Source organism: Poecilia mexicana, unplaced genomic scaffold, assembly GCF_051168715.1.
Source record: "Poecilia mexicana isolate PSO_F unplaced genomic scaffold, ASM5116871v1 scaffold_3, whole genome shotgun sequence".
In the NCBI taxonomy this organism is placed as follows: Eukaryota; Metazoa; Chordata; class Actinopteri; order Cyprinodontiformes; family Poeciliidae; genus Poecilia; species Poecilia mexicana.
The window spans coordinates 773,999-799,960 of record NW_028263372.1 but is presented as its reverse complement, the minus strand read 5'-3'; the positions used below and the strand labels follow the sequence as shown (position 1 = coordinate 799,960).

The 25,962-nt window shown below is 41.8% G+C and overlaps 1 protein-coding gene across 1 annotated transcript in view; it reads right to left on the bottom strand.

The window, feature by feature from the left end:
* Positions 1-45: 45 nt before the first annotated feature.
* Positions 46-25,962, bottom strand: part of LOC106930663 (chondroitin sulfate synthase 1-like) — a 33,305-nt gene continuing 7,388 nt past the window's right edge. Inside the window, exon 3 of the mRNA XM_088004013.1 lies at positions 46-2,665. Within this exon, the coding sequence (XP_087860139.1) occupies positions 1,073-2,665 (1,593 nt within the window). The 3' untranslated portion in view covers positions 46-1,072. The remainder of the gene's footprint in view (positions 2,666-25,962) is intronic.

Sequence of the window (25,962 nt, the reverse complement as noted above, 5' to 3'; positions counted from 1 at the left end):
CTTATTTCCTATTGCAACACTACAAAAACTGCAGACACACCCACATCACTGAGCCACAACACTTTATTCAACAAAGTCATTTAGAAAAAGGAACAGCAACATGTGACTTAAGATGGCCGACAAGAGAGCTGCTCCCATTTTATGACGCTGCTATGACGACCTGAGCGGCTTCTGGTCTGTTAGAAAGGCCTGAAACAAACAGCCTTTGCACCATCACACACCTGAAGGACGCTACCCACACACACACAGGCTTCTTTCTCTCTATTTCTTTCTCTCACGCACACACACACACACGCACACACACACACACACACACACACACACACAGAACAAGGGGAACATCTAAAGCAGACTGCAGATCTATCTTTGGTGAGAAGTTTAAAAATAGGTTTGCAAAAATGAAGAAACAAAGGGCTATGTCATGACTACTGATGCGGTTATACAATCTTTTCAATATACATTGTTCAAAAATCAGAAGGTAGAAAAGAGAGCCTGCAAATTCAATAAATTAGAAAACAAATAGTGAATTGCAGATATCAAATCCAGCAGTAGAGCTTAAAAAAAATCATAAAAAACTGAAATATATAAAAAAAGGAAAAAATGGTAACAGTGTAACAACATCTAACCAAAAAAAACAAAAAACAAAGAAGGTAAAAAAGACACTGGAAGTCTAACAGAACAGCTCTGATTGGACGTTTGGCTGGGATCATGTTCAGGCTCGGCCTTGTGTAAACATTCCCAATCAGGAGGGGAATTCTGCTCCGAGTACTCTTGGTTGGTAAAGTACACACACCAGACAAACAGAACGCATTACAAGCATGACTGTGTACTTCCTGAGGTACACACAACCAACCGCTGCGTCCTCAGCACTGATGGAACCTGTCAGTGGAGAAGAGCCTCAGGTTCTGGTTAGCACCCACCAACGCTCCTCCTATGATCAACAACATGAGTCCAGGCTGCCTATGTGAAAAACAGTCAAACAACGCCGAACGGGAAGTCTTTCACTGCAGTAAAAATAAATAGATGAAAAGTGAGTTGTAAAGCGGAAGTGAACGGCCATGGTGTGTTTTCATCATGCTGTCCTGACCGAGGCATTGCTGCTGGCCAGCTTCCCGAAGCCGTGGTCGTTCTTCTCCAGCCAGAGCTCAGATAGCTGTTGGGTGGAGCCATACGACGAGGCCTTGGAGCCCAGGCACATCTTGTACTGCTTCGCCTCCAGGTTGGGGTCACATATGACCGGGTGGTGGACGTGCACAATCCCCGTGTCCGTACTTCTGAACAGCTTGATCCCCGACTGGACAAATTTATTATAAAGGTCGACGTCCTCTAGCCCCCACCCCTGTATGGAGGTGTCAAAGCCCCCAGCTCGGACCAAGTCCCCCTTATAGACGCAGACAATCCCAAAGCCGTAGGTCCTCCATAGCCCCGTTTTGGAGGTGAAAACATAGTGGTTGTTGCTGGGGACCTTCCCAGAATACACCACTTTGGGGTCATACTGGCTGAAGATGATGGGGAAGTAGGCCTGCTCCCCCAAGGCAGTGTTGGTCCGGCAGCGCTTCAGGAAGTCGCTGGAGAAGAGCAGATCTACGTCACAGTAGAAGAGCAAGGAGTTGTTGGAGAAATGCAGGGAGCCCACTTCCAGAGCCAGAGCCCTGGAGAAGGAGCCGGCGACAGGCTTTATCTCCATGTCAGCTCTGGGGTACTTCAGGTGGTACTCCCTCATCAGCTCCACCTGCTTGACCCGTTCAGTGTTATTGTCCGTGCTGAACAGCAGAATCAGCAGCTTTACATTCAGGTTGGGGATCAAGCAAACTTTCTCAAAGTTAGCCATGAAACGCACAAAGATGTCGTAGCGGCCCGACAACGGCACCAGGATGTTAACTTTGCTTTCTTTGGGCTCCCTCTGGTCCTGTCCTGAACTAGTGAGTTTGAAAGGTACCAGCATTTTCAGAGAGTTGGACAGAAAGGACAGTGAGTCGGACTCCTGGTTGATGTGGCTAGCGAGAGCCCTGGCATCCATCTCGTCTTCTTCCCTGAACTGGATCTGGCTGAAGGTCTGCTGAAGGTAAGCATGTCTCCTCACAGGAACCGTCATGGTCTTCCCTTTGTGCTTCTTGTACAGCAAAAGCAGATCCAGCACGTATTCTGCCCCGTACAGCGGGTTGACCCGTCGGTAGCCGTACTGGATTTCTTTGAAATCGATGACCCTGCCTCGCGTTTTGGCATTGGCATTAATCATTTCCATCACCTGCATGATGATGTCGTCCAGAGCCTGCCTCTGAGAGGAGTCCATCCCACGGCGGGGTGGCTGGCTGTCCGAGGAAGAGAACAGGTACTTCCCAGTCAGGAACTCCCATTCCAGGACTTCCTCTCGTTGATGGGGATGAAAGCGCATGAAGGACGGAGGAATGCCCAGCTGGAGGTCCTCTCGGGTGGGCTCGGCTGCTCCATAGCGCCCCATCTGGACGATCTCTCGGTGCAACTGAATGGTTCTGTGGCGCAGGTCTGCGATCTTGCGGCTGAGCAGGTAGCTGTGCAGGCGGTACTGGTAGGGTGGGTTCTTGTTGGGGTGCAGAGTGATGGCTCGATGGATCTTGCTGTTATGGAGATCTCGTATGTAGCCTTTCTTGTTTGGTTCATAGTTCTCATAGAAGAGTTGCTGCATCTGTAAAGACAGGAGACAGTTTGCTGTCAGAACACTTCAGGTTCAAATTCAGGTCACATTGCAACAGTCTCTGTCTGTCCACATAGTCCACTGAACATGAGGAGACAGAGAACTAATTCTCTCCTTACTGTCTCCAGACCAGACCAGACATGAATAATGCAGCTGGCAGTGGAACATGAAAAATAAACCTAAGGAAACCAGGGCAAGTACAAACACACACTGAAAATACACTTCATTAGGAGAGCAGTGAACCAGCAAGGACTAAAGTGTTGAAAACAGATTTTACTGCTTAAATAAGGGGTGTCAATACTTCTGAAATTTTGCACCAAATCCAGATCCAAAATGTATCAATAAAACCTATTCAACCGTTAAATAGCTGCCTCTTCGTTGAATAAATTCTTCTTTTCACGTTGATTACTCCCTCCAGAATTTCATGATTGTTTTTGTAAATTTTTGCAACCAAATTCTAAATTTTCAAGGAATTTTGTAATATTTACACTTGTATGACTTTGTTACGTTTATCGTATCGATCACAGAGTATAACTTAACAAGCCAGGCCGAGTCAGCAGTGTAGTAGAAGTAAGAAACACTGCGACCAGCAGGTGGGAGTTAGCATCACTCAAATCCAATGTTTCTGACCATTTTTGGGGAAATTTGCAATACAGTAAACTCAAAATTATGAATTTGTGTGAAAAAAACAACAATCTGATGAAAACAGAAGCACCAGACCATTGGTGCTCCAGCTGTGTGAGGTTCCCTGCAGTGAGCTGACAGATGTGCAGGTGACAGCAGAAGCTGCGCTCTAAACACTGTCGTCAACACCAAGTCAGAGATGATGGATGGTTACAGACGGCCACAGCAGCAGACTGGCCAATCACAGCCTTCACAGAGAGAAGCTCTCCTCTAGACATGTTGCCATGGTTTCATGAAAGCTCCAAGCAGCTTCCAGCTGCGGTCCAGGCTGAGGTCACAGTCGTGACCTTGTCCGGCCGTGTAGACTCACAGACTAGACACAAGCTCCATGTTGCCAATGTTTGCATGACATTTTTACAATGCCATGTTTTTCCTGATGTATCTGAGTTGATAGTGATGTTGGATGAAAGCCCAGATGGCACCCAGCAGGGTCATCAGCTGGCAGCCAGCTGGTCACAACCCCCCATGTCCCTCCCCCCATAGCTTTAGTCATGAGGCTGATTCTTCACTGCTGCAGTCATTAGTTTCATTTCTTCACACTCATTAATCTCACGTCATTTCTTCACTTTTCGTCACTTTTCTAATCTGAGGGAAAACTGTTCCGGGAAGCTGAAGACTGAACTTTTTATTTCAGATGTTAAAACGCCTTAAAGGCTTAGTTTGTTTATGTGGGCTTGTGTGGAGTAGATGATAGTAAAAAATATTGTACTCGCAGAAGTCAGCAGACTCAACACAACCTCAGCAGACAGATACTGCAACAATAAAGACATGAGGCTTTATTTCTGAGGAAACAGAAATAAAGCCTCATGTCATTCAGTGTCATAATGTTTGAAGATTTCTGTTTATTAGACCGACTTCTGAGCAGTGGGCGCTAAACCCTCCAATGAAAATTCCTCCCAGGTTCCCCAGACTGAGAAAGCTCTTTACATCACTCTGCTTTGGTCCAATTCAGACGCACTGGAGGGTTTTCAAGCACAAACCTCCTGATTGGGGTCATGGAACCCTAATCAGATTTAAGGGTACCTTCACACCAGACCTGTTTGGTCCGCTTTTAACCCAAGTCTGGTTGGTTTGGGGAGATGTGAATGTGGAATCAAACTTTGATGTGGACCAAAAAAGTGACTCTGGTCCGCTAGCCATCCTTGGTGTGGGTTCGGCTGAAGTGAACTCTAGTGCAGTTTGAATGCACATGTCAACACCAAGACCACTCCAAAAGTAGAAAGTGGACAATTCTTACAGGGCATTCTGGGTAAATACAACCCAAACAAACACACAAGTCTGGCACTAGTGGGAGAAAAGGCTTGTAGACTTTTATCAAAGACAAAAGAGAAATCCTCCAACCGCTAAGATCTGACACCACTACACTGTTTACGTCTCATGAAAAATGAAGTTGTGTTCAGTGTTTTCTTCAGAGGTTTTTGTGTTGTTTCCTTCAGTGGTTCTTGGTGCAGTGCCACCACAGGTGAGGAGTGGCATATTATGCTCAAAGGGTTTGGTGGGTTTGACAGATTATTGTGGAAAAGAACCACAGCAGCTGGAAATGGAACAAATGATGCAGCTTTGGTCCCAGTTGAACTGAGGGGTCCACTATCATGTGGGAAAACACCAGTTCTGTGTTCTAGGTGTGAGTTGGATAATATTTTGGTGCTAAAAGAAAAACTAACCAGCTGGGTCAGAGGCCTCGCACACTCTGTGGCTGGGTTTAATCTGCAGGACAAAAAGCAGTCTCCCCCCAAAACACCCCTCCACCATCCAAACCTAATTGGAGACTGGCCGTCTACTAAACACTGGTGATGTGTCCAAATTAATTTTCCGCTCCAGGAAAAGTTTCTCCCAGCAGGACAGCTCCACAGTGGGACTGGGATTGATCCGCTTGGTGGGCAGCAGGACAGCATGTGACTAGGTCTAATTCAGACAGACACCCTGTGACTGTGACACCCAGTGGACCAACAGGATACACAGGATCTTTGATTGGCTTATAAAAGGCTTATAGGGTCAAATGATTCATAACACACAGATGCATCACTTCATTCCACAGAAGCAGCAGCTCATCAATGTCCACAGCTACAGAAAACAGGAAGTAGATAAGTCTGCTGATGAGAAATAGATGTGCATACTGACCACTCTGAGCACCTCACTCCAGAACCACACACACAGATCAGTAGACAACCTGGATAAACGCCTTGCCCAGGGGCACATGGACATGTGGCAGGAGAGATCTGGACTCAAACCCCCAACCTGGATTCAAAAACAACTCTTCCCACTGAGCTCAATAGGTGGCAGCTCCCACAGTTGCCACCTATCAACAGTTACTATGTCCACACAGCAACTAGGGGTGGGCATTTTTCATACAATTTATTATTTATTGTAGAAAAATTTGATTAATGACACTGAACAAAAACAAAACTGACAGTATTTTCGGAAAAGTTAGCTTTACCATTTTCTCCACTGTTCCACAAGAGCACCACTAAATATCAATAAGTTTGAAAATATGAATAAATGAAGTCTCTATATGCAGTTTAGTGATATAAATCTTTAAATAAGAGGCATCAAGAATTAAAAGGGATTGTGTTTGAACATTTTCTTATATTTTACTTTTAGTAAGCTGCAAAAAACAAGTGAAAAAGCAGTTGGTGGATGTTCCCCAAAGGACAACCTGAGGAAGCAAAGCTTCACATCCTCAGGAAGAAGTATTCCACTGGTTCCAACATGTTCCTGTCAGGCTTGTAGCAATAAATCAATAAATCAATTCATCACACGGCACATTAAAACAACTTCAGTAATTTCTATTTATGAGTTATTGTGTTTCTTATTCTCTTTCTAAACACTGGATGATAAAAGTCTTCAGTCTGGTGCTTTGGTCTCAATCAGTCCTTTTTTTAAAGGACAGTTCTGTTTACAGAGATTTCACTTCATAATTAATTTTATTTGTTGTTTTGTTTATTTATTTTTGATATCTAGCATATATTCCAGTTCCAGTGTTAAATGTTCATTAGAATTTCAAGATTATTGATCTTTGAGAATGTGTTGTTGCATTATTATGTCTTTGCAATTATATTACTTTAAAATGGTCTCAAAATGACAATATTATTATTCATAGCAAAAACTTCTGGGACAATTTATCATCCAGCAAAATGTGTTATTGTGGGAAAACAGCTTGTTATAGTGGGCTCAGCAGGAGGGAGATCTGCCTGGTACCTTTACAAACCAGAGACTGGTGGAGGACAGGTTTGGGCCATTAATGATTTACTGTGACTAAGGTTTTGACCAACTCCAGGTAGAACAGAGAAGAAGACAGGACATTAGAAACATGCTCTCTGATCAGAACCATCTAACTCAACAAACCAGTCTCAGAAAGACAGCTCATAGCTCAGTTTGCTATGAACTAAGCAAACATAATGCCTTGCTTATTTCATAGTTTATTCAAAACAAATCTGAACAGCTCAATGAAAAACACAACACAGGGGTGCTGAGGTGGTGCAGGAGTTAAACACAACCCACATATGAAGGCCTTCATCCTGGATGTGGCGTTAGGTTCGATTCCCTGCAGCATGTCTTCCCCCTTCTCTCATTACCCATTTTCCTGTCAATTCACTATCAAATAAAGGCCACTAGAGCCAATAAAACCTTTTAAAGAAAAACACAACAGTAAAGTGACAGAGTTTGTCAGCGTTCCCGTTGTAGCTGAAACCTAAACCCTAAATTATAGAGGGAGAAGCTCTCCATTCATCTGTTTCATCCCACAATACAAGAGTCATTATCTTGATTTATGTCATTATTACTCAGTGTTGCACTGGATATCTTATTACCCCAGGATTAATAAAAGCAGGTTCTTTGGGTTTGTGTGTTGTGTAAATATTAAAATAGTCTTGATGGCAGAAAAGAGCCTTTGTTCCTTAAAGCCACCTGGTTTTATCTGCTCATGTTCCCAGAGGGAGATGGGAGATAAGCTCCATTAATGGACTCAAGAACCAAAGAGAGCAACGCCTGCAAGAATAAAAGCCTCTCTCACATTACCACCCAAAGCTCTGGCAAAGTCTGCAGCACTGAAATCAGGCTGGACAGAGCAGAGGCCTCACTGCTGCAGCATGCATACAATTAGAACCTAGGGATGGGCAATAAATCAATAATAATCATCATAACAGACATCATCAACATCAATAGGTAATCTGATTTTACTGATCTCTGATCCAGAACCACAAAGCCTTCTGGGAGATGTAGGCAGAGGAAAGACTTTAGCTGCTCAGCCTCTCACAGCTACCTAAGAAAAGTAGATAGCATCAACTAACTCACTCGCTCTTTGGTTACCTAGCAACAACCTATTGAGTAACTTGTGCAGCAGCAGTTCCAGGTTTTGATGCTGTGGCTCAAAATTGCTTAAAAAAAAAAAAAAAAAAAGAACAACAGCATGGAATGAAAGGAGAAAATGAGAACAGCAGCTGGAGAGGAAGCTGAAGATAAAACAGGGGCAGGACAAAAAGCAGTCCCCCCCCAAAACACCCCTCCACCATCCAAATATCTGACAGAATTTCAGATATTTAAAAGAAAAAAAACGTATTGTTATTGACTGATATTAAACCCCTTATATTGTGATATCATCCAAAATAATGAAATAACATGTCAGAGCATGTTCTTTCATTATCCAATTAAAATATTCCAGAAAAATGTCAAAAAGAAAAAAAGGGGGAAACCTCTAATTTGTGAATTAGTCGAGCCTGGTGCAACTGCTGCGTAACTGCAGCTGCAGCAGGTTTGTGGAGCTGCTGCAGCCCAGAGAGCAACCAGATAGTGAGAGTTGCCAAGGGAGGTAAATACATGGTGTAGCAACATTTGGTGACAACTCTTTCCACACATGTACACAAAGATCAATGAGTCAAAGCCTACAATCTGGAGCCAAGGCCCCGCCCAGCATTACCCCTCCACTGCAAAACAATCAGCTCTTTCTGAGGTCCACTCTTTCATTTCAGCATGCAGTTACAGAGCTGGAGCCAGAGCGTGTGTAAACAGGTGCAGGGTGTGTGAAGCAGGTAAAACACAGCCTCCAGTCCTCACAACCTCACTGGAATGTAGAAGTCTGGTTCATATGTTACCGATTACATCCGACTGTTCCAGAACCCGCCGATGGTGGAGACAGTGGAGGTTTATCAGTCGGTTCAATTCCTGCTCCATCTGCCTCTGACATTGTGTCCTTGGGCAAGACACTCCACTCATGTTGCCTGCTGGTGGTGGTTGGTGCATGGCAGCCCCACCTCTGTCAGAATGTGGCTACCATCGATTAGCTTGCCGAATGTCGTGTGGCCTGTACTTGATAAAGCACTGTACAAGTACAAGCTATTTACAGGTCATGGAAGTGTCTCAGCTCCACTGCATTGTTGTTTTTGGTAATGCCAAAAAGTCGGCTTCATAAAAAGTTTCAATATAAAAACAGATCTTAAGAAATAGCAGACAAAAATCTACAATTGATGTCATCCAGAAGATGTTTCTGTGAAACATGGTCTCTGGTGTCCAGAAGATGATCTGTTAACATGACATGAAGGTCATGTCTGTGATACAGCAACGGACTTCAGTCAGAGGCTTCTTCAGATTAGCTGCAAGACTGACTACTACCAGAGACCCTCCCTGACCACAATAACTCTTTAAGATATTTAGATGATATGAGTAATGGCATTTAATTTCCCTTTGAGATCAATAAAGTATTTTTGAACGGAATCATCATCATTTTACTGTGAACATTTCACAACATTACCATCCTCACTTCTTTATTCCAAAACACAGCAAACAGTAGCGTTACACTGGAGAAAAACTGAATTTCTTATTGCGTTTTAAGCTGTCTGTGAATTAGTCAGGCATCCACATGTCTCCATCAGGTGCTTGATTTTGCAGTGGTAGCTCCCAGGCTCTGGTAGACATCAGCCCTCTGCTGTGGGGCCTCCACGCTCTTCAACAAACTGGTTTTGATTTAAAATATGTTTTATTGATGGGTGGTTTAGTGTTTTGCTCTGGTTGAGAAGAATGTTGTAGTATTCATTTTGAGAGGCTCAGTAGGTGTAAACCTACTGTGCATCATTTATCTGCCTATCTGTCAGGGAGGACACACAGATGAGACTCGGTCTGTTCAGTGTGTGAGTGTGTCGAAGGATGCAGAGAGATGTGTTTAGCGAGGCCTTTGCTTTATAAGGCCATGACACCAGCAGGTTTGCTCTGTGGTGTTCTTGCTTATCAGACCAGCTAATAATAGCAATACAAGTGGACCACTGCCTCTTCACCATGTAAGCTAGTTTTCCACTAACCACCCACTAAGCCAGTCACAGTAAGCTTTAATTAATTAATTGCACAATAAATTAAAATCTCCATTTGGTGAGCAGTCATTAAACAGATGCTCCCCTTTAAAGCTATAGCATGTAACTTTTATTTAAAAAAATTCTTACATATTTGTTAAAGCTGTCACCATGCTGAGACAGTTTATTATTATTGTTTTATTATTATTTTTAACTCCTGTCTTACCTTTCTAAGCTGAATTATGAATATTTTATTAAATGCAATTGTGGTTTCAGAGACTTCATAATCCGTTTTAATTATTGTTTATACATTTTGGACATTTAAATTGTTTTATGGTCTCTGTTAAGTGGTCTTTAGAAGGTAATGCTTTTTTATCTTTGAGATAGTGTACTTGCATTAATATGGCATTATTATTAAATTAGCTGAAAAGGGTCTCAAAATTATGGAAGCCCACTTCCGCCATGAAAGAAAAAATAAAAGAACAGGAAGTCATAATTTTGACTTTGAAAGTCATAATTATGAGAATCAGTCATAATTTCGACTTTCAAAGTCATAATTATGATATTCAAAGTCATAATTTTGACTTTCAAAGTCATAATTATGATATTCAAAGTCATAATTATGAGAATCAGTCATAATTTCGACTTTCAAAGTCACAATTATGAGAATCAAAGTAATAATTTTGACTTTCAAAGTCATAATTATGATATTCAAAGTCATAATTTTGACTTTCAAAGTCATAATTATGATATTCAAAGTCATAATTTTGACTTTCAGAGTCATAATTATGAGATTCAAAGTCATAATTTTGACTTTCAAAGTCATAATTATGAGAATCAAAGTCATAATTTCGACTTTCAAAGTCATAATTATGAGATTCAAAGTCATAATTATGAGATTCGAAATTATGACTTTGAAAGTCGAAATTATGACTTTGAATCTCATAATTATGACTTTGAAAGTCGAAATTATGACTTTCTATTTTTTCTGCCATGGCGAAAATGGGCTTCGATACAAAATGACATCCAGGAAAATGTTTTATCAGGACAGGCCTAAGGGGCATTGACAAAGCTTTGTGCCTCTGATTTATTGAATCTCAAATCATTTCTGCAGCTATCAGCTTTTTGTTGGTGCAGCACGCAAACTGAATGCTGAACCTCAGAACTGGTGCATGTAATAATCAGTTCCACGCCTAAAACAGCAGCAGCCTGCCAGAGAACATGCTGGGTGTGGGACTCTAATTACAACCCTGTCCCCGTTTGATCCCACCGACCTCACATCCACCCAGGCCCCAGGTTAGCACAGCTCCAGCTGTGTGCTGGGGTTAAAGCTACTGCTCCAGATGTGACCTGCAGCTGGCCTGGGGAATTATCTGCAGCTTCCTTCCAGCAGCCATGTGACAGCCACAGATTGGAAAGAAATATCTTCTAACCCCAAAAAGATGAAAGATCTCATTGTCTTGCTTGGTGGAGAGCTGGAGCACAGCTGCTTCTGCAAACATCTTCATCTGATCAAACTGTTCCTGTCATGGATGGTTTAGGTGGAGGGGGGATGGTGTTGATGGACAGCAGATAGCATCTAAACTGGGGGAGGTTATAGATGATGCTAACTCAGCTGCCAGTTGCCAGCAAAGTTCTGGCAGTCTTCCTCCAGAACCAAAGCCATCTACTGAGTTTTCTGGTTCTGACGGGCTTTAACAGAACCCTGGGTGGAGCTTTACGTCAGGGCCTGGTGACGGGCAGCAGATGTCCTGAAGTTCAGCTAGGCTGGAGTGGGGGGAGTGGCAAACGGTGCTAACTGGATTTACACAGCTTTGTACTATCTTGACGGCACGGTCCAGAAAGAGACCGTGCCGTCAAGATAATATGGCACGGTCAACGCACACACAAACCCACATGGTACCGCAGAGAACTTCAGCTGCTTCTAATACAGCTGGGACTGGGTGAACAACACTCCTTCTGTTCTCCATCAGTCTATAAACATTGTGTCATGGTTTGTGCCCAGAATAAACCCAACAGGACCAAACAACCTTAGTGATGGAAAACCACATTCAGACAGAGAGTCAGGATGTGATCACTGGCTAACAATTCAATTCAATTCAAGAATACTTTATTGATCCAAAGGGAATCTGAATGTTGTAACTCATATCATCAAAGTTCTTCAAAGAGTTTTGTGGATGATGATGGCTGTGAGCAGGAAAGACCTCCAGTAGAGGTCTGAGATACAGCAGATCTGAAGCAGCCTCTGACCAAAGCCACCGTTGTATCAGTGTGAGAAAGCAGAAGCTCAGGGTTTTATGAAATATCATTGTTTGCACACAAATGAATCCCTCCAGGAAGTTGCAATGGTAAATATAGCATATGGCACTTTTTCCGATCATTTTAACCACTTAAAGCGCTTTACACTGGAATTGCATTCACACTCACACATTTATACACCAATCGGTGGGCAATTTGGGGTTGGGTGCCTTGCCCAAGGGCACATCGACATGAGGCAGGAGGAAGCTGGAATTGAACCTACAACTTTCCGATTGGAAGACGACTACTCTACCCACACAGCCACAGTCGCCCCAATCACAACTGTTCGTGCAAATTCATAATTCGCAAATTTTGCATAGACTTAAAATTTTCACCAGTCATTGCAACTTTTCTGCAAATCTGACCAATCACCTCAATGTCTTATTATATATTCAATTCTTTCAACACTGAAACTCAGCTGAACTTTGACCAGTCACAATTTCCTTCTTATTTAACTTTGTGTTTTATGAAAGTAGAACTTGCCAGATGAAAGCATGTGATGCTACACTCTTACATTTGTCTTCTTTTTCAGTGTAAATGGTTCACGTTAACTTGAATGACCAATATAGAATTCTTCTTTTGCCCTTTGACAACTCCTCTGGACATGATTCTATTTAATTAAGGCTGCCATTTCAAGAAAGTACTGAAATGTTATTTGGATTTTAAATACTATGTTAAAATCCTGTTTATAATGGGAAGGTTATGTGCAGCAATTCCAACTTTTTTGTGAGATCATGTTATGGCAAAAAGAAAGATTTAAAGAATTTGCGACTTTGACCACATCGCTCTGAAAAAGCTTCAACAATCACAAAAAAACATCATCACCTCCAGGAGGGACTGACTGGCACATTACTCAAATCTAATGTTTCAAAGGTAAGATGGAGCTGGAGGAGCCCGTTCAGAAACAAACTGTCCTAAGGTCAACAAGGCTTTTACATAACCTTTTATGCAGTGTATGTAAAGTACTTGAATTGACTTGTTGTGCTATACAAATAAACTTTCCCTGCCTTTTATTTGCCAAGCAGAACTTCAACAGTTTACATACAATGCAGCAAATAGATTCTACTGGATGGTGTAGATATGAACACAGTAATCACACCAAGCTGAGACCAAACTCTACAGAGACCACTTCCAAATGCTCTCAGTAACTTCCACAGTTCTTCCTCTAGCCAGGTTTGTGTTGCTTTATGGGATGTAGTAGAGTAGAGAAACTTTCAAGACATCTCCTCAAAATCTTTTGGTATTCTGTTCTTTTGCTTGAAATAGGCCCCAGAATCACACTAATGATTTGATTGAACTGTGTTTTCTACTTCTTTAGAAGTTGGTTCTCCCCCCCCGGACATATCTGACCAATAAACAGACTGAACATTGTCACATGGTGTGTAGTGAGAGGGTTGGTTTCGCTTGGAGTTTTCTGTGGGTAAAGAGAACACGAACCAACAGAAAAAGTTACGAGTTAATTGATTTAAACCGCAGTTCTCCAACAGTTCTCCAAAACTGCATCCCAGAACCTTCAGAAAGCAGCAGCTAATACTCAATTACCCATGAAACAAAGTTTGTCCTGGTGAGGCAGCCGTAGTGGGTCAACAAAGTTTTATATGTAATAAGGAGGTGGATGGGAAACAAGGAGCTGAGAGTTAATAGAGGTCAAGGTTTAACACAAAAAGCAAGAAAAGGTGACTGAAAAATCCTGAACCTTTCCTGATTGGACTGGAAGCAGAGGAATGGTTTCTCTCCAGTGAGCCTTTATGTTTTCAATTAGTTACTGATGCAAATCTATGTTTATATAAGTATGAATACACTTAAAAACCAGCAAAATATTTCAGTGTAATTCCCACTGACCAACATGACCATTTCCTGTAAGGTATGATGAGGTTACAATGGAGGAACCACAAATAGACAACAGTTCAGCTGAAATAATCCGTTTTAGCAACTATTTATTATTGAGTATCATTATTAGCATTAATAACCCTACTACAACATATAGTTTGATCTGTTAGTGTTTACACAAACTAAAGTGAAAAACAGTGATTCCCTTGTTAAGAGCCCAATTCTGTTGGGAAGCCATGAATCCTACAATACTTCGACATGTACCACCCACCTAAACATTGCTGCAGACAAAGCACATCTCGCTATGGCAACCACACTCTCCAACAGCCGTTGCCTCTCTCACCAGGACAATGTGCTCTGCCACTCTGTGAAACTTGCTAAGTAATGGCACAAAGACAGCCATAAGGCCCCCCACGGCCTGCAGGCTGGACAGATTCTGGACAGAACCTGTAGGAAATGTTAGAACAAGCTTCACGACATAAACCCAACCCATCCTGGTGCAGCAAGTCAAGCCCTGCATGGTCCTAAGTCTCAGCAGGGGCTTTTAATGTTCTGGATAATCAGAACCCTGCTGACCCTACTGACATTACAGATCCTACAGCAGACTCCATGCTAGCAAATAGCAAAGTCTCAAAGGTCCAACATATTGGACCTTTGAGTATGTTGACTGGATGTCGAACAGTTGACACCCAGTCATGTGGTTGCCGAACGTTTGCATACACTCACACCGACTAGGAGTTTTATCTTCCTAAGGGACTATATATATATCAGATTATATATGATTATATATATCAGTGACGAGCGGTCAGGGGAGGCAAAGCCTCACCTATCGTCATAGAAAAATAATAATAATAAAATCATTTATATTGCTATTTTCACCCTGTGGTTTGTACTATAAAGTACCTATTTTTTACGTAGCTTAACCAATTCTGATTATTTTTTCTTCAAAATCGCTGGATTTTTGCATTTTCCCATTCAAATGCTCAGAAGCGAAGCCGGTGAAGCAGCAGGAAGTTGAGCCTCACCTGGGATTGCGCAACCTCTTGCTAACTGCACAGGCTGCCATTCTATGGGAGCAAGTTCGTCCTGTCTGTACGCCGGCAATAAAATGGCTAAAAAATATTTAATATATGGACTGATTTTCCATAATTTAGCTTATGTATATAATGTACAGTGTTTGTTTGTCACCAACTGTGTGTGTATCGTGTTTTGTGGGCGGAGGAGCGATCAGAAACGGCAGAGAACAGACTCGAGGTGAGGCAGGCAGTTCTCTTACCTCATGGCAGGGGGCGCTCATGATCCCAGATACAGTGACTCCACAACTGCAGAGTAAGACACAGTGAGCTAGCCATGGAGCTAGCCATACAGTAAATAAGCAAAGTACAGCGATATATTTGTTTCCTCTTCTCTTCCGACGTCAACATGAAAGACTACATTTCTACACTTAAACAGTTTTCTAAAGTGGATTTTCAATTGAAGCAGGAGATAATAACTAAAGGAAGACCAACACTGGAGCTGAAAGTTTTGCTTCGAGACAGTTTGATGATTCTTAAACGGAGTAGAAAGGATATGCCGAGGATAGACTTGGCTTTGGATGAACGGATATTTTTGTGCAGTATTAGCGGTGCATGGATTTCATTGATAAGTAAAGGTAAGACAGCATTAAGATGTTTTTGTTTAGTTTTTTAATGAAATGTGCATTTTGTGGGCTACAGTTTGGATGTCTAAGTAATTCAGTAAAGCAGAAGCGGTTTTTTTTGGTGTTAAATCCTAAAACATGTTGGCAGTTGCTATGGCAACGAGTCTGCGTGTAGCGTGGCGAATACCTTTTCCCCCTTGCTGTGGATCATAGCACGAAATTAATACCTACATTTCTAAGTTTCACTGAGTTAACACGGCTATGGATTACATGTAAAAGATTAGTCTTTTTGCCCCCCAGAGTTGTATGCCTGCGCGAAATTTCTGTACGTCAAATAACATACATGGCGTCTATATAGTCGTAAGTCAGTGCGTCACCAGCAATGAACCTCACCCCACGTCACTGATATACACACACGCATGCATGCATGCATGCATACATGCATACATACATGCATACATGCATGCATACAATATATTTCATGTTGAGCATATCCAATATATTTTATAGCATACCACTCTGTGCCAATATGAAGAGTGAGCCTCCAGTTCCAACCTGGCCTTGCAGGCTAATTCCCCCTGAGCCAATCAGATTGGATCATGAGAAGGAGGAAGTGCTACAGTTGCCTCAATTTTATTGAGATGACATGTTTCCAACAGAGGTTGACTGTTGACTTTTTCCAGAGCACAGAATGTTTTTGAAGTGCAGCTTATGGTTGATGACTGCAAAGGAAGAGATCTCACATGGCAAACCATTTACTTGGTGTCTGCATTTTTGTAATTCCGTGATTACCAGGAAGTATAAAGTAAACCTTAGTGGCTGCTATGTCTCCTCTAGTCTCTGCTCAGCAACATGAGCCCAACACGACAGTGGAACCTGCTAAGGCTCTCTAACAAAGGCTGCTTTCTACAGCCCAAATCCACACTCAGCACCCTCTACCAGACACAAAGGATTCCTTCTTCATCCTGTTCATCCTGCACATTCAGCTTCTCGCTCATATTTAAGAAGTGAGGACACACAGAGGCCAAGGAGTGTTTCTGGATATACAGGATAATTATGCTTCTGTCACTCAAGTCTGTTATGGGCATTTATACCGAAAACCCAAAGACAGCTGTGAAGCCCCTTATAACTGTCTCTTAAAGATGAAAGCACTGAAAGAATAAAAAATTAAGCCAAACTAATTGTAATATTTGCTGCAGTTTTTCTGAAACTACATTTAGTTTCAGAAAAATATTCAGATGTAAATTATAAAAAAAACAATATTCTTTATAAATTGATCACATGAAAGGCTTTGGATGTTTTGCGTTTTTCTCGCAGCAGATTTTGTGTAGAAGGATGTCAGTAGGTGGCCATCAACAAAACTCTAAAATAAAATAAAAGCTTTGATTTTATTTAGTCATTTTTATTTGAGCAACTGTTTCAGAGTGAGCTCCACAAGAACCATGAGAAGGTCCTTGCTTTCCTTCTAAGCAGGGAGCTTCAGGTGTGGAAGAGGAAACAGAGGAGCCGTTTGTCAGGAGGCTGATCCAGAGAAAAACACGTTTCCCCGTTCTGCATTCTTTGGTGTGTTTATCACAGAAAAAAGCACAGAGCGGACAGCAACACATATTCAGATCATGAGACAAGATGATTCAAGATATTTAGGTGACAATAATAATATAAAATAAATAAGTATTTTAATTCAGATCATCTTCAAAGAGTTATTGTGGATGGTGATGCTGTGGGCAGGAAGGGTCTCTACTGGCAGTCAGTCTTGTAATGAAACTTCTGACTGAAGCTTCTTCCTGTATGACAGTCATGATGGTCATGACATGCTAGCTTGTCAGTTTCTGGGCAGCAGAGACGATATCCCTGAGGACACACTGTTGGTGTCCTGGGTGACACCAAATGTCTCTCTGTGTTAGCAGAGCAACCAAGAGATTTAGAGTCCTATAAACCTCTGTCTGCCTTTATGGTTAAAAAGCCGGGCAGAGAGATGTTGGAGTAGAAGGTATGATGATCCTTGATCATCATGATGGATGGAAGAGTTGGTTGGAACTTCCTCTTCCTGCTCAAAAATCTACAAAAAAGAAGAAACCAGAAGCAACACAACAGAGCCACACCAACATGCTGCCACCATAATGCACCAATCCAACTGGATTTTAAAGATGCTCTAAACAGTACAATCTTATACTTCAAGGTATTTTAGATTTAGAAATAGAAAACGTTGAAACACCCCTTTACTATAGCACCAAGAGAAAGCTCCAATGCAGATGAATGTTTTATTGTGTCCCAGTGGATAAAAATCATTAAAATCAATTTCTTACTAAGGCCAACATTTTCTTGTTACCAACTGCCCCAGTCTACTGTTTAATGCTTTTTAAGCCCAGTGGAGTGAATCACTTTTCCTACCAATTCATATTAATCAACTCTATCTATTTAAAACAACTCAAGAGCTACTTTCTATTTTCCTACAAAATTAAAGCCTGTGCATAAATTCAGGGACAAATTTTTAAACCACTCATCTTCATGTTTGGGGCTCCTGACAGTTAAGTTTTTTTCTACTGACAGTCATGGTGACAGAGCAACTGGACAGGCTTTTGCAACACAGACTTCCTTTTACGTAGAGATAATACCTACACAGGGCGGTGCAGTTTCTTGATAAAAATGAAAACATTTGTGACTGACCAAGAAAATCATCTTCTGCGCCATTGAATATAACAATTAATACAATAGATTAAACAACACTTAACTCTAAACATTCACCACACCATGACTTCTCCTCTCTCTTGCTTCATGAGGCCTGCATCAGCGTCGCAGCCAGGTCACACAGTGTGCTGCACACATCGCCATGACATGTGATGAAAACAAACTATGAGCAATGAGCATGTACTCTGTGTGTCTTTACCCCCACTCCTTTCTTTTATTACATTTATTCACAAATTAAATCTAATTTTAAATTTAATAAAAATGTCTGTTGCAGTGCATTACAAGTGAGCAAAGCTGTAAAAAACAAACAATTCTCACCAACAGACTATTGTCCAGGGTAAAGAGCCATTCAAAAGCATGGGATCATTTGTGAACGTCACATAACTTTTTTTAGCAGATTGTTTCACCAAAGGCCTTTCATAAAGTAGCTCATGTTTTAACTGCATCTTGCTTGGATTACTGAACTGTGTGCTGGACTCAATAAATCCTCAGCTCAGAGGAATGAAAGCTGTTCAAAGTGCCGCTGCACACCTTCTGACAAGACTAATGAGCTGGACTGAGAAGCAGGTCTTTATATTGGGATTTCAAAATTTGACTACCAGGACAGAATGACAACGAGAAAAGATTTAAATGTACGAAGATGTTATTCCATCTGCGTATGAATAATGTACGGTTCCTCACTCAGCTGCATCCATGTCTCTTAAGTGTAAGAGCTTCAGGCCCTTCAGCTGAAATGGATTCCATTTCATGGAAGATTGGAGCCATGTAGGTTTTATTTTAATCTACTTCTAAGAACCTCAATATGAAATTCTGTCCATGAAAAAATAAATGGCTTAGATTTTGTTTGCAGTTATTAAGCCCCACAAAGTGAAGAAACTAGTTATGTAATCTCTATTAGCCATGGACAGCTATGAGATTCTGATGGTATGAAAACTTTACACTTCGCTTTCTAGATGTAAACTACATTTACAACATGTGTGTAATGAAACGACCGTAACAACATTCTTTGCTTTTCATGCCATTAATAATACCACTGTGTTTAGTGTGGGAGCTCCAGGTGAATGTGGTTGGACATCAGCCTCAAACCTCTTGAAGGTCAAGCGTCCACAGTAAATCAACCACCAACTCCTATTATGCACCAGAGTCACATCATACAAGTGAATCCACTGAGATCATTGGGTATGTGAGCTTTAAGAACATGAAGTTGTGGTTGTAGAACCAAACAGGCATGAAGCAGAGCTCTGTCTAGTTTCTTATACAGACTGGATGTCCTAATGTATTCAGAGCTTTAAAGGTAAAGTTTTTGAGTTGCAACATCAGCAAGTGACTGACTGCATCCGATTCTGCTGATCAACACATCTCAGATCATAAGGACACTGGATGATGATAATTTTTAGAACAGCGCTTTCTCTCAGTGATTCTCTCTGGTTCTGGGTGCTGTGTAGCTAGAAGGTTTTTTGCTGTTACTTGTTTACTTTCGGCCAGTTGTTATGATATATAACCATGGCAACAAGGTATTATTTTTACTACCAGGGGCAGCTCAAATCATACCTGAACTATGACCCCAAATCCCAGGAGGTGGAATGGAGGCTTCGTGGATACAAAGAGAGATGAAGGAAGTTCAAAACATCTCTTACATTTATCGTAACGATCAAGGATCATTTCCCAGACTCTCTCTGCTCTGCCTTCTAACCATACAATCAGACAGATTTACAGAGCAGCAGCAAAGCAAAAGACATGGATTAGCCGAGCCGCCAACAACAATATTATATCCAGGACATAATATTGTGGAACATCATCTCTGCTGCCAAGCTGAAGATCTGTTAACATGACAGTAATTAGACATGAGATCTTTCCTGCCTACATCATCATCATCCACAATGACTCTGAACATATTTGGATGATGTGAGTTATGACATTTAATTTTCCTTTAGGATCAATAAAGTACACCTGAATTGGGTGGCTGTTAGGTGTACTAGATATTTCCCTTAAAAGAGCAGCTGTAGACGTGGTAGGAAACAAATGCCTTCTTCTGATGACCAGAGGATTCCTCTAACATGAGAACATGTACTCTTACAAAAAAGTAGTTGGGTTAAGACGTTCAACTTCACTGAACCACTGAATTATGCGCTATGATATCAGAGTTTTAATCCACCAGAATGAACAAATTATTTAGCAGACATAAGAAGTGTTCAAATAAATCAATGACGGCTCCTCAGGGGTTCATCTATAAAGAGGAAACACATGGTGACAACCTGAATGGTCATTGTAAGACTCTTAGAAACTAATCTCCTTTAATTGGATAGTGAAGGCTTAGAATCAGTGCTGTGACTGATTGTGATGAGCATCATTATAGTGCACAGTGAATGGTGCCGCCTGAGGACCTCACTACTTTTTGTATCCCACATACAAATCATGGAGAAACAGTCTGATACATTACTGAATAGAAACACATTGTACACCTTTAGTAAGAAGATTCAGTTCAGTTTAATCATATACAATATATACATCATCTTTAGGCATTTTATAAAAACAGCACAATTCAATCCAGACCCACAATGCTGTGCAGTTCTGGATCGAAGTTCAGTGAAATGATCAACATTTCATTTTCTACCGATATTGATTTATCACAATAGAAATTATCTTTTTATTGTCCAGCCCTAGATGAGCACCGGCAGTTGAACATGTCTGGAGTTAGCACTGTCACAATAAGCATTAACTCAATAACTCACATGATAATGTAAATAATTTTAATAATTTCCTTTATTTATTGTTGTTCTCTTTTTCTCTCTCTCTTTCTACCAAAACCAGATGACAAAAGTCTTCAGTCCGGAGCTTCGTTCTCATCTAGCCTTTTTTTTGCAGGACGATTGTTTCCAGAGATTCATTTTTCATTTTTTGTTGTTTCTGTTTAATTTATTTTGGATATTTAAAATGTCTTCCAGTTCCAGTGTTAAATGTTTGTTAGGATTTAAAGTTTCTTGATCTTTGAGATTGTGTTCTTACATTATTATACTGTTACCATTATATTGATTGAAAATATTGTAATTTATCGCAATAACTTCTGGGATAATTTATTGCTCAGTAAAATTTGTCATCGTAACAGGCCTACTGGGAGTTAATGACATGGAAAACACACAGGCTCAGCATGACTGTGGAACCTCCACATGGTACACTCTGGGTCGTCCACATGTTTGTTTCCAGACTCAACATGCCGACTGGAGGCAGTGGGAATTTGACATGCAAGTCATCCTATTTCTGCTGCTGCCTCACGCAGACACCCCTGAGCAGAGCACAAACCCTGACTGCTGACGTCAGAGACAGGTTAGCAGGAGTAATCCTTTGGTCAGGCTGGTTTCTTAAGACTGGGCTCAGGTACCGTAATTCTTCATGTTAGACCCTGAAAGGTTATGGTTCATCAAATGTTCTCTTCATGTCTCCTTACACTACATAGCTGCTAACACTTTTCCTACCACCATTACTAAATGTAGGCAAGCAGCCCCCAGGCCGAAAAACTGAGTCATTCCTCTGACCGTTTATTGCACATCACCTGAAAGCAACGGCACTTCCAGTCACTACTGTCCCCGTGGTTACCCTCCAGCAAATCAAATGGTGAAGTCAAAGCATATTTAGCTGTAAATAGTTGTTGAGGAATCCAGAAACACTCTGCGTCGCCCCAGCCAGCTGAATTAAACAGCTGCTCTGAAGCAGTCTGTTTTGTGGCAGTTTCCACACAGGGCAGCACACAGCACACTGGTCCGTTTCAAACCAGCATTCAAAATCACACTTCTAATAAAATAGACCATTTAACAGAATTATTCACAAAGCAGTTTCTCAGTGGTGGACTGCGCAGAATCAGAGAAGCTAAAAGAGAATGCAAATGACCAGAGAGTGGCTGCCAGGCGCATGAAAGCTTAGAGAGCTCTGAAAGGCCCGGCTACTCTGGCTGCTCCGGCTGCTCTGCACGCCACTGAGGAGACTTCAGGATTAGGACGTTGACTCAGCAATGCAGCCTTGTGATTCCCATTAACTGAGTTAGAACTGCAGATTGGAGCTGGCGCTCTTTCAGTGCTCCTTAAAATAAAAGGCTATTGTTTACCCTCCCCCAACCCTCCACCCTTCTGGATATTAAACTGCAAAGAGTGCGGAGGCCACACGGTTAAAGCACTGTTAATGTCATGTGTGCCATGATCATTGAGAGCCAATAAAAATGATAGTTGGTAGAGAAACGTTTGACTCATTTATGACCTGCACCACTAATGGGGAAGCCAGCTGATGGCGATGGCCTACAGTTCTCCAGTGGACGATCACCGATACCCTCAACAAGGAGGATGACAACAAAGGTCACTGATAAAACAAGATGGTTCTGGTTATAGACTGGTGTATCCAATGATTTTAAAAGAGAAGCTTTATTCAGTAAATCATGTCAAAGGATCCCAGACCAAGTCCAGATACACTACAGTAGATGGACAAGCTTGTCAGCAAGTCCACATTTTGTAGGAAAAAACATTTCTTGTTATAAATCCTATTTATATCTAAAGGTGTTTTAACACCTGAAAGTTCAGTAAACTCAGTTCGATTTGGGTAAAAGTAATTTCCAGCTGCTGTGGTTCTTTTTCACATTGCACTGGGTCATAACAACCAATCCGTTTGAGCAACCTGTTCCCCCTTTCGCCTGTGGTGGCACTGCACCAAGAACCACTGAAAGAAACAGCATGAAAACCTCTGAAGAAGACACTGAACACAACTTCCTTCGTCACAAAACCAAATGGAATGACATCAGATTGTAGCGGTTGTAGAATTTCTCTTTTGTCTTTGGTAAAAGACCATGTTCCACTTCTCCTGCTAGCATTAGACTCATGTGTTTCTTTTTGGTTACATTTACCCATTATGCCCTGCACTGAAGTCTGCTTTCTGCTTTTAGAGTGGTGTCTGGTCTGCTTTTATTCACACTGCATTTGAACCACGCCAGAGTTCACTTAAACCAAACCCATACTGGAGTTTGTAGGTGAACCAGAGTTAGCTTTTATGGTCGAGATCAGAGTTTGATTCACATTCACTCCTCCCCAAACCGGACTTTCTAGGCAGAAGGACCGATTGATTAAAGCGGACTATGCAGGGCTGGTGTGAAGGCATCCTAAATTAACAGAAGTAAAATTTTGACATATATAGCCCTGTGTCCTGGATCTGTTTAGTATACAAACTTTTTCAGTGATATCCCAAAGTATTGATGTGCATGTATCAGTTGCTGCTTATAGCCCTCATGTCTCTCCGCTGAATCATCCCAGACAGAGTCAGGAAGCATACCAACATTTCCTTTTCCAGTTCAAGCCAAGGAGGAGGAAAAAATGAGCATTCTGCACATTCTGTATCCAAGTGACCTGCTTGCTAGCAGAGACACAAGTTGTCTGTTCTTTATGCTGCAGAGCTATAATTCCCACTAATTCACCACTCTCGCCTCCACTTTCTGTTTATTTTTGAGCTGTGAGCAGAAACATTCATTGGCGAGCCATTTCACAGCCCTAAAGTGACAGGAGACGGGTTTTGGACGTGGTGGCCACAGGATGTCTGAAAATAGCAGAGTCTGACCACATACTGAGCTCTCTGAAAGGCCTCTACAACCTCCACTGCTGCTCAACCTTCAGGCTTTGGCCTTCCTGGAAAGTCTGGGGTGGATTCAGCGGCCATGGCAGCATGTTTTCCCAGCCGCAGCAAACTGAGCACAGCTGTTCTCCGACAATCACAGAAACTGTCACCAGTTGGGATTTTAGGGAAGCAAACACACACCGGCCTTCAACATTTTGGGTGGAAATGGTTCCTGCATCGCCTGCTGAAATCCCTAAAGTCATTTCCACACATGAACACTGGAGACGATGAGGAGGATGTCATGATCTGTTGTGGATGCTTCAGTCACTGATTCCCAGACAACAAGCTTCACAGCTGGAGATTTCCCGATAGAAATGAGCTCTCCCTGCAGGAATGTGGAGAGAGACGTCGGTCTAACCTTGATCCTCTCACACCGGTGGGAAGAAATTATGCTGAACTCTAAAACCTTCTATCTCAATAATTCAGACCTTTAATAACTCATATCCTGATATTTGATCATAGATGCCATCTAAATGATATGCTGCAGGCGGAGCAGAGTGAGGCCTACAGTTCACATACAAAAACCGAGCATGGAACTTTAAGTCAGTTAATTTGATTAATTGATTATTGAAATAATTGTCAACTTTATTAATTAATTTATTAATCGATTAATCGCCAACTACAGTGAGCTAACTCAAAAAAAGGTAATTTGCTGAAAGATCAACACATCGAGGCAATTAAGCCAAAACTGCTCATTTTTCTTTAACCAATTAATCTTCAGAATAATTGTTGACTAAAATCAGGGGTCCCCAAACTACGGCCCGCGGGCCGGATTCAGCCCGCCTCCTCATTTGGTCCGGCCCCCTGAACAATACCAGAGAGCATTCAGTGTTTTTTTTCATATATATGTGGATTTTTCTTCAACCACCAGGGGGACTCTTGAGCAGATATGAAACTTAGTTTCCCTCAATGGAATATATACTAGTCAGTACCAGTCACCGTTTCGCTCACGGTTTTTTTCCATTTGCATTCTGGGTAAAAATCTATCTACAAACGAGAATATGTCGTCGGCAGCTACCCCCCCATCCCGTCCCTCCACCCCCCCCCGTCAAAAAAAGTTTTCTAAGGTTTATTTCTCGAAAAACTAAGACCGGCCCCCGACCAGAAAAGGGAACAGTTATGTGGCCCTCGCAGGAAAAAGTTTGGGGACCCCTGACTAAAATGATCGTTAGCTGCAGCCCTAGTAGTGTATGCTAAAAAAATTTTGAAATTAAACTGCATCTTCCCTTCATTATATTTGTAACAACAAATTTAAGAAAATCTAATTTAGACAAGTGTGTGAAAACCACAGAGATGAGAGGAGGATGTCACTGATAAGCAGCAGAGCGAGCAGACGGATGAGGATCTCCTCTCTTCCTGCCAGAAAAGTCTCTCTCTACAGCTACACTTTTCATCATAGGCTTCGGTCAGAGCTCTCTTCAGATTCACTGCTACACTGACTGGTACTGGAACCTCCTGCCCACAGCATCACCATTCACGACTCTTTGAAGATACATGCATGACATGATTGTGACATTTAATTTCTCTTTTGGGGTAACTAGAGCTAACAATCTGACCTGCAGCCCACTCCTCTCATTCATGACAGTAATTACAAAGTGCCTGGGTACTTAAAAGAGGCACAGCACAAAATTTTAGTCAGGATTTCTAGACTCAGTTCATGAGAAAATTCATCATCAATATGAGAAATGAAAGCTGAGACTTCAGTCTCCCATGGAGACGGAGGCGAGGAGAGTCAGGGATGGTGTCAGCAGGATGAACCCAGAGATAAGAGCGTGTCGAGGCATCGCTCATCAGTGTGTGGGTGGATGACTTTATCCGCCGTGTCGGTGTTTATGCTAACTAGCCTGGTTGTGTTGTGGTAAAACTGTAGCTTAGCAGAGAAAAAAGTGGAGGATGTGAGCAGCACTAAGCCCCACCTCCTGCCTCTGATTGGTTGTTTCTGAGCGACTGGTGTATTTCTGCAGACTGGAGTAGGAGAACTGGGAGGAGGCAGAGGAATTGGATTTTCTTTCACAAATGATTGTTCATTTGTGAACAATTTTCACAAATGATTTGTTTTATGACGAAATAGCAATTTTAACCAATATGTAAAAAAACACAAAAAGACATATTGTGTATAAAATATGCATCCTGCAGCATTAGCCAAAAAGTGTGAGTGAAAGGTTTTGATTGATTGCCAGCTAAGCGTTCCCAGCCTCTAGTGTGAACTTCCTCTCTGGATGCTC